Here is a 17,170-nt window from a genome sequence, read left to right on the forward strand (position 1 = left end):
CTATGGCATCATGGCATGGATGACCTCTAGTGATTCTTCTGATAACGAACACATTGAATTAACTTTGTAATAATTCATTTTTATCACAATAGATGGCGCATAATGGCGTAGTTTGGCGGGAAAACTAGATAATAATTATTATCAGCAAGCTCGTTTGTTTCAGCCACACCCATTATTAACAAAAAGATTTGAATGAATAAAATAAAGAGTAAGATAATCGAAACACGAGCAGTTATTTCAATTTCAAAATTTCTAATAATGTAATCCAAGAACCTGTTGCGCAACTTTTGAGGGAAAGCGGATGTTACAACTTTCCTGAATTCATCGATCTCGTTTCCTTTGAAGGTCACCTTGGGGAAGCGCGAAAGCTCAAACCGGCGATACGAGGTTACCGACGCCACACCGAAAGCATTTCGGCACATGACCGGTCGCACGTGTGTCCTGATATAAGAGTAAATACTAGCTTGGAATTACTCAGAGAGAGTTGCACCACATTATGAGTGCGTTGCGCGGGTAATATACATTCAGAAAGAACCGTTAATAATTCTTGTGCGTGTATTTTTGGTGTCGAAAAATATTCCAATTTTGAATGACAGTGTTAAGTAAATTAAAACTGAATTAAAAGTTGAAAATGGATGTGCCCGCAAGAGGAAATGTTTTGGGACGTAAGTTGACTTTAATGTTTTGATTTGCAAAAAAATAATACTAACATAACGTAGGCTTTTTTTATTTAGTTTAGTTAGTTTCTGTAGTATTTTCTTAGAAGTTTACAGATTTAATATAAGATATTTATTTTATTTTAGTAGGTAAATAACAATGCAACAAGTTTTAAAACTGTACCTATAAACAACTAGTTACTTATTAAATATAGAATGACCTAAGTACAGGTTATATACCTAAAACAGTTAAGTTAAACAGGAATTTTAATATTACGTACCTAAGTGGTAGAGCCGAAAGTTATTAAACTTTTAATTGATTTAACTTCAACTCACCTACTCTATACATTCATTGACCTTTCGGAATACTTTGTGTCAAAAGGAAAAAATTGAGTAGGTAGGTAGATTAAAACAATATAAAAACAGAAACATAATGTCTCTTACAAGATTTCAATTCGTCTGAAATTCAGATACATGACCTTGTTAACGCAGAGGTCACATCGGATGTCCTGTACGGTCACGAGCACTAATATGTATACACTTTGAAACCATGTCATATTAACTTTTTTGACAAATGAAACCGTCTCATTAAATTATGTCAAATATGATAGTGCGACAGGGTTCTAAAGTGGGTACATGATATTGCTCATGACTGTACAGCGAGCACAGAAAAGGAAATAAGTATTATTATCACATCGTTGACCACAATATTTTATAAATAAAATTTATATCCGTAATAAAAACTCTTTTTAAATAGTAAAAATCTCTTTAATCTCTTATCGCGTTTTAGGCACTCTAAGCTACGTGTTCCATTTAAATATATGATAAGGAATTTGTAACATCAGAATCATTAAGGACCTACTTTTAGGGTTCCGTAGCCAAATGGCAAAAAACATAACCCTTATGGATTTGTCATGTCTGTCTGTCCGTCCCCCTGTGATATGTCTCCACCGGGATTCGAACGCAGGACCTCCGGATCGTAAGCCTAACGCTCAACCGGAGGCTTGCTTATAACACAATGACAATACGTCTCACATATTGAGCTGATAAGCATCATAGCGTGTTCCAAATGAAAACATGAACGTATTGTTCGTCCATTGTTCGTGCTTTGATGCATACAGGGTGAAAGCCCTAAACATTCTCCATTTGTCCGGCCAAGTAGTTAATGCCATATGCGGCAAATCTACAAGAAGTGACGTCAAAAAAATGATGATGCGTAGGTCGTTTTATGTTATGCAATTGTGCATTTGGAATGTGTAACCATGAATATGAGCTATTCTGCTGAAACAATTACGAAATACTAAATACTTACTTTAAGTTTTTATTTTTAATTGTTTATCAAAATTATATTATTTCGAAACGTTTATTAATAACATAAGCAAGTCACGCTTGTTATCCTTACGGAGTTAGGTAGAGACGCACGCAATAGATGACTGGGACAAAGTAAAATTATTCTGTTTTTCATCTTTCTGCTTGACTGACGAATTTTAAAAATGGATTTTTTTTCCAAATCGACTTCTTAGAGCGAAAACCAAGTGAGCGTCTTTTTGAAAAAAATCGCCTATAAGGCTACGAAATGGGACTTTATCAGTGTTACTACAAAACACAAACTAAAAATAAACTAGGTTTGAAATAGTATTTCGCGCCACGAAAGAAGTCGGCGGATTTTAATGAAACTAACTTGACAAGTTATAATAATTCTTTGCAGAATCTGCGACAGTAGCGCCGCGGCCTTCGGGACTTCTTTCGTATACGGATTATATTTTAAACATAGTTTATCTTTTAGTCTTTGTTTTGTAGTAACACTGACTGTGTTTTGTTTTGAGCAGCCGACCGGGGGGGTTAAAAAGGCCACATCGAAGCAATTCATCTAAAAAAGCAATATTGCTATTTGACATTTGTTTGCATTGTGCAATTACTTTTATATGAGCGAATGTCAAGTTGCAATATTGCTTTTTTTAGATGAATTCCCAAGTAGCATCGGTCTGGAGGCTTAAAACAAAATTATCTATTGATAGTCTATTCGTGGTTTATTTCTAGACAAGGGCTTTCTACAGATGGCTTCTATAAAGTATTAGTATTCTTATAGAGTATCTTCACTAATATTTGATTATTTTTAGATAATTTGCTCTATAGAGCACTTATTTTAAGTACATTTCTAGGTATGACGATTATCTTAAGACAATATTATCTATAAGTAATGAATAAAGCCTAGAGGAACCGATTTTCTAGATATTTTATAGATAAGATGGTATATTTTAAGATATAACTTTCTACAAATATTCAATTTTAGCTAGTGGTACTCTTAACTTTGTTTTAGAGAGACACTAAAGTCTAAATAAACTACTTTTATAGATATGTTATAGTTATTCTAAAAATTTGCTAGTGAAACAGTGTTTCCAGTGTTTATTTGCCTAACAATAGCATAACTAAGTGCAATTTTACTAGATCGATTGGCTTTATGCAACGGAGACAGTAAAAAATTAAAGATCACGATCTCATTTTTTGGGGTTCCCAGCTGGTCCTGGCGTGAGCGTTCAGCCGATATATTGCCTCATACTCAAGATATAGTTCAAGAGGCGAGAGATTAAATGCTTTGGACCGACTTAGAGGTCTTAGAGGACCTTGGATGTGTTAATTTCTTAGATCGTAATGACATAACATTTTATATTATTCATGGATGTGTACAAATTGACGCAGCGCCGAGTATAAAGGTGATCTTTGTGGTGGTGCCTTTGAGATGGAGGGGGCTGGTGAAGCGATTTGCCACTTATACCTGTAAGAGGGGTATTAATCTATCCACCAATTTAAATTTAAAACTTATTTGTCAATCATAACTTTTATTCAAACAAAAATCGACTTTATTATTACTTCACTGTGATTGTTATTGGTAGTTGTAGGGTCGTATGCTGATTGACGGATTGCCATGGACAAACCACCAAACCACCACCATAGACAAAAGAAATGCACAAAAATGAAGTTTAGAAAAAGCGACCTTATTATTACTGCACTGCGGTCACAAATCATTTTAGGGTCGTGTGCTGATTGACGGAATACCACAGGGCCCCCAACTACCTGCGGTCGGCCACCGGCAAGACCGTGCCTCGAATCCCACTACCCTCCAGAGGGAGCTTCCCGGCCTGACGTCGCTTAAGGAACCAAATCGGTTCTAAGCAACACAACTGATACCCTTACATCCCCCAAAGGCACTGGTACTCCCGCGCACAGACGGAACGCAGCAAGTGGCTTGGCGCCTGGCTCCGGCGGGAGGGTGGTAGCTAACCAGGTGGCGAGGTCTACCACCAGCTAAAAGAGGTGTTATGTTTGGAATTACCCTTAGTCAACTCTTACGACATCCACGGGAAGAGGGGGGCGGCGACAATCGTATTCTTTCTCCGTCGCCGCACGGATAAAAGTGAATTCTATTTTGCAATAGCGAGTTCTATTTTGGAAAATGAATAATATCAGGAGAAAATAACGGACCTGTGTCATCGTCATTATATACCAGTAAAAAAAAAGAAATAAGTATGCTAGATTTGAAAAAAACTAAAACTCTAGGAATCTCTAATATTGCAAGTAAGTCCAATAATAAAATTCACCTAAGAGGTAGAAAAACGTACAGAACGTCTATCATTAAATTTCTTTATATTTAAATAAAAAAATATATTAAAATATATACATACATAAACTCACGCCCGTATTCCCTGAAGGGGTAGGCAGAACTACAAATCGAGAAACTATTTGCAGCCACTTATTATGATACAAAATCCTAAGGTGGATAATGATGAACACAAAAATTTGAAAAATGTTATAAATGGTAGGTTTATTTATAAAAGAGAATTCAATATCGTTTTGACGCTAATATCACAGGGTTACGCATACGCACGAAGTGTCTCCACGGGAGTTAAAAACACAGTACATAACTATGTTTATATACAAGAGGTTATCGTCTGAGTATTTTTGGATAGATGTAATACCACTCATACATTTTATCGCCTTCTTTAAACCATACTAGACTGAATTTAACGAAAGATCTAAATGACTTAAGATTATATTATTTCGCATTGTTTACAAATAAAAATATTTTTCTTTCCCTCGTCAATTAATGCAATAGATTGCTTCTGCACAATTCTATCCATAATTGTTCACAACGTAAAAAATACAGTTCTCTGATGAATGTCTAGAAATACTCCGAAGAGATAAAACAGTATACAAAAATGACAGTTTATAGGCAATCTTAAATCACTCATAAACCTGTTTTTTCTTCGACTAGTAAGTTTAGTATGTAACAAGTACAAATAGTCTTGTCATTATCTAGAGCCATACTACAGACAATTCTTTAGAATGTTTGTTCTAAAGGAATCGATTTTGTAGACAATTTTAACTAGACGCCATTTTTATTGCTTGATACGTTTTCACATTATTATAACGAACTATTTATTCGTGTTTTTATGAATAAATTATGTCTAATAAATCATTCTACACGTTTTAAAATACTATATTATGAATGAAATAAATGGTTAAAGCATTTGAATCTAATTTAAAAAATATTATTTTTACAAAATATTTTTTTATTTGGTAAATTATTAATTAAATATTACATTTAAAGCGGGCGCTCTTATTTTCAGAGAGTTTTACACAAATTCCACGAGAAACTTTCATCCGCATTAGGTTTTTCATGTGTAGGTGACAGTATCAGCCCGTATAAGCGGTAAATAAATAGGAATTTAGAAATTTGTAACGCCATGTTGTAATATTAACTTTTACTCTTGTGAGATCTGCGCCATTATGAATCGTTGTCTATTTCAAATAAAAATTATCTTAAAGCTGTTAATGTTAAGAAAATTTGGTCTTAAAACTTCACATGCAAAGATTTCTGTTTAGCTCTTAACATTATCTATAGACTATCTACTAGTGCACATTGTGGTCTATAAACAGTTTAGAAAGACTCTAGAAGTACGCCTTTAGACTTTGAAAATTTTCAACTCTTAACTCTATCTATTCGTGCGTTCTTAACCCCTTCTTATGAATAGCTACAAGGTTGTGCCCACTTGGCTAGAGGCTATCTATAAGCGTTCTTGAAGATAACTTGAGGGATGTTTTACTCTAGAGGTAGACAATCAAATCGCATTCTATTAGATATCTAATATCCCCTTTTTAGACTCGCCAATGCTACTTGGGTTGCTTCGATGTGGCCTTTTTAACCCCTTCAGAAGTTAGGAAGTATTTCTAGCGCAAGCGCACTTCTTTTATTCATGACCGTAGGTAGATAAGGAAATAGACACTTTTTCTTACATTGAGCTTCTCATTAATCCTTTAGACTACTTATACCTAAGTAAGTACTTGCAGTTAACAGACGAGTTAAGTACCTCAAAGGACATGTATGTTCATATTAAATACTTCTAACGGAATATTTAAATACTTCTTAAACAAATGATCGGATGTGGGTACTTAGTATTACGAACACGTCTGTGACATTGACATGCCTATGTGTTGGGTCGCTATTTGCGTTGGTCGTACTCTCTCCGATAATCAATAAAGGTCGATGAACTGAAAAAAAAACCTATTTAGGTAATAGGTTTTACTTATATTACCTATCTAATAGCAACAAGTTGGCTCGGCCATTATTGACGGCGGCGATACCACCCGCCCACCTATATCGGGCATATCCCTAGCTGGTGATCTAGAAAATGAATACATACATATGTAAGTAAGTATTTTAAAACCTTTGTTATGAACAGAGCATATGTCATACATACATAAAGGAAAGAAAATACAATAGGTTTTAACTTATTTATATAAAACAACGAACAAGATAAATTATGAAATTCTGATTAAGTACTAAATAAAGACAGATCTAAAACTAACGAAAAACATTTTCGTTTATCTATTTAACTTATTTAAGAATTTTAATCAAGAAAAACGTAATAACACAGCACAGTGTGCTTTTTTCATACGATTTCCTTAGTAATATCGTGTTTTGACGTTTAGTAAAAAGTAACTGATTTGACTAGTAGGAAACCAATAGGAAATTAGCCTATTGTGCCAAATAGAAAACACACAACAAATAGCAACAGGCAACACAATTGAACTCTACATCAACCATTAGAGAATTCCAGAATATCTCATAAATCTAGTTTATTAGATTGCCGGTTGCCTTATTCGCACTCGGATATATGTATAACTGCTTTAGGAACTGACCTATCAAGTTTTCTTTTAATAATGGTAGTTTTACATGTTTAACCGCCTCTGTGGTCGGCCTCTGTTGGGCTCATGATCCTGAGATCCCGGGTGCGAATCCCATTGGGAAATATCAAAAAAATCACTTTGTGATCTCTAGTTTGGTTAGGACATTTGAGGTTGATAAGCCGATTGTCCGCAAGTGAGATGATTCGTGCTTCGGAAGACACGTCAAGCGGTTGATGTCGGCTATTATTTACATGAGTCATGTTGGTGGCTCAATAGAAACCCTGACACCAGGGTTGATACACACGAGAGAAAAAGTATTCCTTACCTGTTTGATTTTGCTGAAAGCACTTGGAAATTGGAAACCGAACTTAAGAGAAACTTGAAACTGGTAATCATGTGAGTGATGAGGTTTATACGTACCTCAACTTAAGTTGGATCAATAGCCGAGCTTATCAAACCTGGTATCAGGGTTACTACTCAACTATTGGGCCGCCGTGAGGAATAATGTCCTTTTAACATCCAAACCCCAACTACTGTGGGAATCTGGACTTTACGAGGTTCAAAGTTCGCTTCAAAAGTTGTCTTGTACCTTCTCACCCCTTTAGGGATTATGGATTTGAGTGTATGCACCTGGAAACTCAGAATATCTCTTTTCCAGGCGTGGTCCCATGCCGCTACATCCTAGCCGTGTTAGGCTCGATAGGCATGGCGATCGTATATGGTCTCAAGGTGAACCTATCGGTGGCTATGGTGGGCATGCTCAACCATACCGCCATCAAGCTCCATGCCAGTGCCAATGCCCATCATGATGTACTTAATGCTACGGTGGAGAAGAATAGCGGAGAGCTCGAGTGCCAAGCTACTGGCGGAGGTGGTAACGCTACTGTAAGTATACAATTTCTTTATCATCTAACTCAAACTCAACCAATATTGACAAAAAGCAATATTGCTATTTGACATTTGTTTGCATTGCGCACCTACTTTTATATGCGCAAATGTCAAATTGCAATATTGCTTTTTTAGATGAATCGCTTCGTTGTGGCCTTTTTAATCCCCCTGGTGTAATTCAATTGTCAACCTAAAGCGAAAATTATACTTACGAAATAGCTGCAAACATTATGCAATTACTTATGTGTTAGGGTCATATAAAATTATATTCGAGTTGGGACGAGAGGTTAAAGCATTATCTTGTGGTGGGAATTTCTCGGAAAATCCTATAATCCTATTTCTCGGGGATCCTAGAAGTATTTGACGGCAAATTCCACTTGATATCAACTCGGAATGGTCTGAGTCATCCCTAAAAGTTTTCGTTACGATGACACTAACACCCTGTATAGATAAGTACTTATTCTACAAAGATACATTGACCACGCTGAAATGAAAAGGACAGAAAGTTTATTGCCCTTGGTTAAATCTATTTTAAAACTTCTATTTATAACAGATGTTTGTAAATAAATTGTTTATAATGTAGTGTCATAATCATAATCATAATCATGTGTCTGTGTAAATCATAATCAGTGTCTTTATTTCCCCGCGGTAGATGCAAATTATTTTTAGGATTTAGGACTACTTACTTATAAAGTTCTTTAGACATTCCATAGATAATTTTAGTGGTCACGCAACTCGTGCATGTTAGCTTTATTGAGATGTCTGAATTCTATCTTCTACAATTGTTGGCAAGTGTTTATAAATAAGAAGAGAAAAAGTTGGAATTTAAGCCAAGTTCTCTATATACTTGTCCCATTTTTATAGCCTGATAGTAGATGCGGAGAAAACTTGCTGCACGCAAGAGCCGGGAAAGCGGGAAGAGTAGGCTGGGACTCAGTATTTTGGGTGGAAAGAAAGCATGAAAATGTTGCTTTATGACTACACTAGATATAAGAACATGGAGAGGAGCTCGGTGGCGCAGCGGTAAACGCGCTCGGTCTGCGATTGTTGAAGTTAAGCAACTTTCGCAAAGGCCGGTCATAGGATGGGTGACCACAAAAAAAAAGTTTTCATCTCAAGCTCCTCCGTGCTTCGGAAGGCACGTTAAGCCGTTGGTCCCGGCTGCATTAGCAGTCGTTAATAACCATCAATCCGCACTGGGCCCGCGTGATGGTATAAGGCCCGATCTCCCTATCCATCCATAGGGAAGGCCCGTGCCCCAGCAGTGGGGACTTAATGGGCTGGTGATGATGATGATGAGATATAAGAACATGGTGCTTTTATTTTTTTCTTTGACTCTGCAACAATGTAGATGGCGGAATACAGTGTTTCGTTTTAATAAGTTCGCGTTTAATTGGCATCGACGGCTCCACAGCAGCATCTACTACACACAAGAAATACAAGTACCGGCACAAGAATTATCAGAAAATCAGCATTTTCTATTTAATTGCAATTCCCTGAAACAAACCACCTGCGCTTAACTAGGCTCCGTCAAAACACTAGAATTAAGGCCAATTTGAAATGATTTGAAAATTTCGATTGGAACGACGCGACGACGTTCAATTGTTAATAATAATATTGAGTCCACTGGAGCATAATCATATGTGTACTTTACATGTCTTTGATTAGGTTCATTTTATGAAAACAATGAATGGTTTCATGAAATGGAACCAAGGAGTATATTCTTCAACCGACCTAAATCGTAAGTAAAAACGGGTCATTTTCAAAAACATACTTTTTTACGATCTTATAAAGTAAGTTTGTAGGTAGACACTTAAGTACTCTAATAATTTACGTTGATCGTTTTCAGGAAGGGTCATGTTATTTTTTTTGTTCGCTAAGAAAATCACTTTTATTGCACTTAATGCTTGCTACATAAGTCGCGATTTCCAGATTCAACCACATTTACCTGATCGTAAATCTAATTTAAGCCATCAAGACTCCAGTGTTATGAGGGTAAACCCAAAATAGTCACCTTGTGTAGGTCAGTCATTCGAGAGTGATTTGATGAGGTTTTGGGCCGATTCCAAAAACGAATCATTGTGGAGAAAGACTGTCTTGTCGATTATTCTTTTTTCATGCTAATTATTTTATCTACGCGATAAACAAACCAATTTAATTGGCTCAATTATCGCATCGCGCGCGGTATGCTGTTGCAATGTTACGGCTATATAATGTTAATAAAACAAATATTAGCAACAATAACATAAGCTCACGAGTATATCCCAATTGGGATAGTCAGACTAACTATCCACACTTCACCGAGCTTTCTGTTAGACCAACGTGATAGGTGGTGAGCCGTATCGCCGTCTATAATGGTCGAGCCAACTGTGTTAGCGAAAACTAATAACTCATTGGTGCAAGTCCGCTACCGGGGATTTGGAACTATGTTCATTAGATAACGTTAACATTAAAATGTACTGACTGCTATAAAAATGACAGAGAGAGACTCGAGGCCTTTGAAATGTGGTGTTGGAGGAGGATGGAAAGAATAAGTTGGACAGAAAGGGTTACAAATAAGGATGTGCTAGTAAGAGTAAGGGAAAAGAGACAAATACTGAGAATTATTGAGGACAGAGGAGGCAAGATGATTGGACACCTAATAAGACACGACGAATTTATTAAATATATCATAGAAGGAAGGCTAGAAGGAAAGAGAGGAAGGGGAAGACCAAGAAGAGCTTACATGGAACAGATTAAAGAAAATGTTAACGTCGTGTCTTATAGGGAAGTCAAGGAATTGGCCTTTGATAGACTGGAATGGAAAATGCTACATCGACAAGAGCGTGGCTCTTAAATTGATGATGATGCTATAAAAATAAAATCCAATATGCTTACTCCTATCAAATTGTAGCCGATGCTATAGATGGATTCATATTAATGTATTCATTGAAAAGTCACAAGCAGCTAAGGTGTTGGTATTATTATAAGGTATTAGGTACATGTGACGGCCGGGCGCCCTGCAAGGGCACAGCAACGTAAGAGGTGATAGCAGCTTCATTACAACAATATTATTAAGTAACATAGAAAAATATGAATAGTGAAACAGTCTAGACTATACGTTATGGTTATACTGGTTATTTCATTACTTGATAAAATCAGTTTTTGAGATAAGCAAACGATACTTACGGTTCGACCCCCGGTCAAGTCATAATATAATATTAACTTTACTCCAATTGCTATAATAATATCCATTAGGTGGCTTCGACGTAACTAGATTTTGTCGCATAGAATAACATTTTTAAAGGGGTGTTATTATAACACAAGAAGAACATTTTAAGTAGATGTTACAAAAATTAGTCCGGCTGAAAATTAGTCCGGCCGAGTAGTTCATGCCATCTGCAGAGCGGAAAATCTACAATGAGTCACGTCAAAAAATTAAAATAAGTAAGTAGGTGTTAAAACACGTAATAAGAACTTTTTAAATAAGTATATGTTAAAAAAGTACTTACTAAGAACTTTTTAAATAGGTGTGAAACAAAAAACTATGAACTTTTTAAATAGGTATAAAAAGTATAAATATTTTTTTTTACCGGGAATGTCGTATAACTGAAAATTAACCCCTGATTTCATAGGGCAAGGCAAGGTCAAGGAAATTGAAAGTGGCGCGATAAATATTTCAATTGAACCATCAAAATAACAGCGGGCCATCAATTTGTATTGTCGTATCTAAATTTATGGCTATCAGTCTGGAATTGCTGATATCTTATGAGGAGACACGATTCACAGTCGTGATTTAACATCATCATCAGCCCATTAACGTCCCCACTGTTGAGGCACGGGCCTTCCCTATGGATGAATAGGGAGATCGGGCCTTAAACCATCACGCGGGCCCAGTGCAGATTGATGGTTATTAACGCGTTTACCGCGTGATTTAACATATAACATGTCCTCGAAGGGGTAGGCAGAAGTTTCTCCTCCTCCTCCTCGCCAGCTATGTTTCAATCTCGTGTAATCGGGACCACGCTATTGCCATTAACATAACATAAACTGCCTATACGTCCCACTGCTGGCTACAGGCCTCCCCTCAATCAACCGGAGGGGTTATGGAGCATACTCCACCACGCTGCTCCACTGCGGGTCGGTGGAGGTCCTTTTTTACGGCTAATAGCCGGGAGCAACGGCTTAACGTGCCCTCCGAAGTACGAAATCATCTTACTTTTTCGGACAATCAGGTGATTCAAGCCTGAAAAGTCCTTACCAAACAAAGGACAGTCTCACAAAGTGATTTCGACAATGTCCCCATCGGGAATCGAACCCGGACCTCCAGATCGTGAGCCTAACGCTCTAACCACTAGACCACGGATGCTATTGCCATTAATCAGACACAAATTGTACAAACCAAAACATGAATTCAAACTCAAATCGAATTCAGTGATGTAGAGTCTGGGTCGTGAATCGAAACCGTCACTACGATGTACCTAAGTCACGCGTTATCCGAACATAGCAAAGACGGGATTTCATGTTCATGCGAGGATGGCTGTTCACAATGCAGTGCTTGTCCCTACGCTGAAGTACGGTAGTGAATGTTGGGTATGGCAGAAGAAGCATGAAAGTAGGATCAATGCCGTAGAAATGAGGTCTTTGCGTAGCATCTGCGGTGTGAAGTTGAGTGATAGAGTGAGAAACAGTGTGATAAGACAGAGATGTGGTGTAAAAGACGATATAGTGACTAGGATTGAGAAGGGAATGTTAGGTTGGTTTGGACACGTTGAGCGGATGAAGGATAATAGAATTGCAAAAGCGGTATATAAAGCGAAAGTTGATGGTAGGGCTGGCAGAGGAAGACCGAGAAGGACTTACGATGATCAAATTGGAGATGTCCTTAGAAAAGGTTCAATACGATCTACTCTGAACCGGCGTGCGTGTATGAAGCGATTGATGAATGTGGAGGAAGCAAGAGAAGTGTGTCAGGATCGAAGCAAATGGAATTCTATAGTCTCTGCTTACCCCGGTGGGAAATAGGCGTGAGTGTATGTATGTAAGTATGTATTTAATTTTTAATTTATTTTTGATTCGAATGTATTATAGCAAGTAAATCTGATTCTTCTTCGATTCGATCTTCACTGACACTCAGGGGCTGTTGAAAGGAAGTGATTACCTTTCAATGAGGGATTTTCCAGGCCACGTTCCTCAAAAAATATATAGATGGCGATGTATATATTTTTTTTTTATTGGGTAGCTTACAGCCTTTTTACAAAATGGATACTTGTAAATACAAACAAATGCCAATGAAAACCTACCACAAGTGAAACTACTACACACTGGTATATTTTTACTCTGGTACATAATTATATTCAAAAATATATCAGTGGAAACCTGTAATTAGTTTTCAACTGTTATGTTTTTTTGTCTACTTACTGTATTTTATAACTGTTCATTAAATAAAATAAATAAATAAATATAATGTAAAGGCAGAGGCATATATATAAAAAAAAATGTTGCTTGATATTTGGATCGGCAGGGTTTGCATGATAACCACCGCTCGTGACGTGAATTATGTCGAGGGCTTCGACCACTAAACGCAGCGAATGCTGTCTACGTAGATAGTAGGAAATGCAATCCCGACTTGAGATCGCAAATTCGAGATCCCGCGGGATTGGAAATATCAATCCGAGATCCCGCATTTTTTTTTATTGTCTAGTTCATGGTCGTAACTCTCAATATAATTCGCGCCGCTTGCGGCGTGGTTGCCGTGCCGCGAGGGCAGACATCTATAAAATTATGTTACTATCTATAGTATTGCTTTTGTCTACCAGTATTTTAATCTATAAGTACACCAGGAATCGTGTTAAAATAATTATCTGTCTGCGCAGGAGTTGGTTGGCCCGTTCGATTGGTCATCGGAGATCCAGGGCATCGTACTAAGCTGCTATTTCTGGGGATACTTCATCTCGCAAATACCTGGTAAGTATCACGGTGGATAATCTTATCGTGTAGGTATTTGTCGATAGTTAGTGAGCATTATAATGCTCATGACTACTGCTGTCTATAAAACACTGTTTACAAACAATTCGCTGGGCTCAGTGACTGCACTTTTGCTCTTTGATTGTACAGTCATGAGCAATATCATGTACCCACTTTAGAACCCTGTCGCACTATCATATTTGACATTTAATGAGACTTACGGTTTAATTTCCGAAAAAGTTAATGTGACATGGTTTCAAAGTGTATACATATTAGTACTCGTGACTGTACATCCGTTCCAAATCCGATCCGAGTTCTCTCACGATTCGGAAGTCCCAGGTTCGATTTCCAGTAGGTACACTAAATCACTTTGTGATCCCTATTTTGGTTAGGACATTGCAGGCTGATCATCCGATTGCCTGAAAATAAGATGATCCGTACTTCGGAGGGTACGTTAAGCAGCCGGTTTCGGCTAATATTGACATTATTCGTTACATGAGTCATGTCAGGGGCCTACGGGCGCTCAATAGTAACCCTGACACTATTGGTCATTGATCCATACTAGAGAAGAGACGGACGGATTCGGATCGTAAGTAGTGTGAAGACGTCCTTATGCTCGGTCTGTTCCATTTACGATCAGTGACCGTAATCTCATTTGATGAAGTTGCGATAAGTATGTACTTACGACTTGACTAAGGTACCTACCTACCTTACCTTAACCAAAGAATAAGGACTATTACTACATATAGAACGGCAATTCTCCGCTCTCCACCAGCGTCTGAGCTAAGTTTGCCTCATCCCCCTTCGGACATACGTTAGACTTGAATCGTATCGTGTCAGACATATGCGGGTATATCATAATACTTATCCATGTGTAGAGTCTGTGTAAAACGAGGTTGTTTGTATGAAGTATCCGGGGTGTAGTTATGGTTAACACTCCTGGCCCGGCTAGTAATATTCTTTATTCTATGCCATAATAGCACACCCGGTCCATACGATTTTTTTTCTATTCCATATCTTTATCGACGTCCTCCAAGACAGACTTCTTCGATAAAATTTTCTCTTTGTAACTTTCCATAAACATTGGTGCTATAAAAACGAAAACTACTTTCAATTTCCGTATAGGTAAGTAATTTATGTTCTCGTTATTCCCTAGGGATATAGGGTCAGGAAAAAAGTCACTTGGTAATTCAGCCAGTTAAGAATGAGTGCCTAAGGACGAGTCGAGTAATGTTGCGGTTTGGATTTTTGAGAAATAGGAATGTGCGGTTTATAGAAACATGCTAACTGTGACGTCACATCACACTACTTCTTTCATGAAGATTGCAAGGTCGATGACCGATGACTCAGAAACCCTGATGTTGGAGTTATAGAGCCGCCTTCCTTTTTTTTAAAGTTGCCAAAAGCCCTTGACATCATGGTTGACACGACCACGTAGTTACTACAGAAGTAGCTCCCGGTCAGGTTTAGAAAAGCCACTGTCAATGTGACCTTCCAACACGATTCCGACCCCGCCGGCGTGGTCGACGATTTCCCTCAACGCTTGTGGCTACCGCGTCAGATTAATTTTTCAGATGTTAATCTTTTCAGACCCACATGCCTGTTGTTTGTACCGGATGAGCGAGCCTTCAGCGCTTCCCATTTGCCCGGCCAAGTAGTTAATTGAAATGTGAGCACACCTACAATAAGCTACGGCAAAAAAACGTCATTAAGTAACTTAAGAGCTATTCTATTGTTCGTGTAGCAATCTTCTTATTGTGAGGTGGATTACCAGCCTCATCAAACCTGGTGTCAGGTTTATTATTGAGCCGCCAAAGGCCCCTGACATGACTCAGGTAACGTCTACTTACGGCAGTAAGTAGTAGGCTTAACGTGCCTCCCGAAGCACGGATCATCTTAATTTCGGACAAACAGGTGATCAGCCTGTAATGTCCTAACCAAACTAGGGATCACAAAGTGATTTCTGTGATATGTCCCCACCGGGATTCGAACCCAGGGCCTCCGGATCGTGAGCTCAACGCTCAACCACTGGACCACGGAGGCCGTAGGTGTAGCAATATCCATTAGGGAAATAGGCCATTATTTGATAGATAATGTAATTCGTCACTGATGTCGCTAAAGGACGTGTCTGAAATTTTTGGCAAATCTGATTTGAACCTTTTGCTATTGTTAATAGGACACCACCACCACCAGGGTTGATGAGGTTGGTAATTCACTTCACAACCCACACGATAGAAGAAGATAGGACACAAATTATTTTAGCAAAATATTGCAGATACGTCAGTTTGTAAAATCAGCCACGAATTGTTAAAAAAATATATATTTGTTTACAGGCGCTAGGGTAGCTGAGTTGTTCTCGGCAAAATGGGTGATGTTCTTCTCGGTGTCCATCAACGTGGTGTGTACCCTGCTCACCCCCGTCATGGCAGAGGCGAGTTACATCGCAGTCATCTTCATGCGTATCGGAGAAGGCATTGGAGGGGTATGTATTGTGCACAAAAGATGCCAAGTTATTACTAAGCAATAACCTGATTAATTCTCATTGTTTTATTCACACACACAACAGCCTCCGTGGTCTAGTGGTTCTAGCGTTAGGCTCACGATCTGGGGCCTGTTTAATAAAACTTACAATTGTAAATTACAATGACAATTTGATGTTCATTGCGTAGCTAATATGAAACTGCAAAATATTCGTGGTCACACACTCCGCAATGTACATCAAATTGTCATTGTAATTTACAATTATAAGTTTTATTAAACAGGCCCCTGGAGGTCCAGGTTCGATTCCCGATGGGGACATTGTCAAAATCAAGTCGAAATCACTTTATGCTCAATGTTTATCCATATACATAGAAATCCGTTATAGCCCTTTTCAGAAGACGCGTGACTTGCGTGCTAGTGTCGTGGATTCGAATCCGGGCTTGGGATCTACATCAAACCACTGAATTCGACATTATGAGGTTCGCGGCCAACTGGGCACCCCCAGACCTGTTGTCCGGGTAACCGGGTGAGAGTCCCCAGCGCCCATTTGACCGGCCAAGTAGTTAATGCCATTTGCGGCAAACCTACAATAAGTCACGTCAAAAAAAAACTTCCGGCCAAGTAGTTAATGCTATCTGCGGCAAATCTACAATAAACCACTTAAAAAAAACTCAAATAAAAAAAATATACGGTCGAATTGAGAACCTCTTCCTTTTTTGAAGTCGGTAAAAAAGGGAGTATAATGTAAGGGCGTGATGTTATGTTATTTGTTTCGTAGGGTGTAACGTTCCCGGCCATGCACGTGTTATTATCCAAGTGGGCACCCCCGGCCGAGCGGAGCGTGATGGCGGCACTAGTATACGCGGGCACCTCGCTCGGCACCGTCATCTCCATGTTGATGGCTGGAGTACTCACCGCCACTTTTGGTAAGATCATCAGCACCTGTATACTGTAAAGCGTGTAATATACAGGATGTTAGTGACATCGTAACGAATACTCAGGGGGATGAC

At 38.3% G+C, this 17,170-nt stretch overlaps 1 protein-coding gene across 1 annotated transcript in view; it reads left to right on the top strand.

Moving 5' to 3' along the window:
* Window positions 1-187: 187 nt before the first annotated feature.
* Window positions 188-17,170, top strand: part of LOC126373814 (sialin) — a 41,007-nt gene continuing 24,024 nt past the window's right edge. Inside the window, exons 1-5 of the mRNA XM_050020136.1 lie at window positions 188-665; window positions 7,504-7,730; window positions 13,589-13,679; window positions 16,013-16,161; window positions 16,939-17,086. Of these exons, the coding sequence (XP_049876093.1) occupies window positions 632-665; window positions 7,504-7,730; window positions 13,589-13,679; window positions 16,013-16,161; window positions 16,939-17,086 (649 nt within the window). The 5' untranslated portion in view covers window positions 188-631. The remainder of the gene's footprint in view (window positions 666-7,503; window positions 7,731-13,588; window positions 13,680-16,012; window positions 16,162-16,938; window positions 17,087-17,170) is intronic.

The sequence above is a fragment of the Pectinophora gossypiella genome, chromosome 16 (assembly GCF_024362695.1).
Source record: "Pectinophora gossypiella chromosome 16, ilPecGoss1.1, whole genome shotgun sequence".
In the NCBI taxonomy this organism is placed as follows: Eukaryota; Metazoa; Arthropoda; class Insecta; order Lepidoptera; family Gelechiidae; genus Pectinophora; species Pectinophora gossypiella.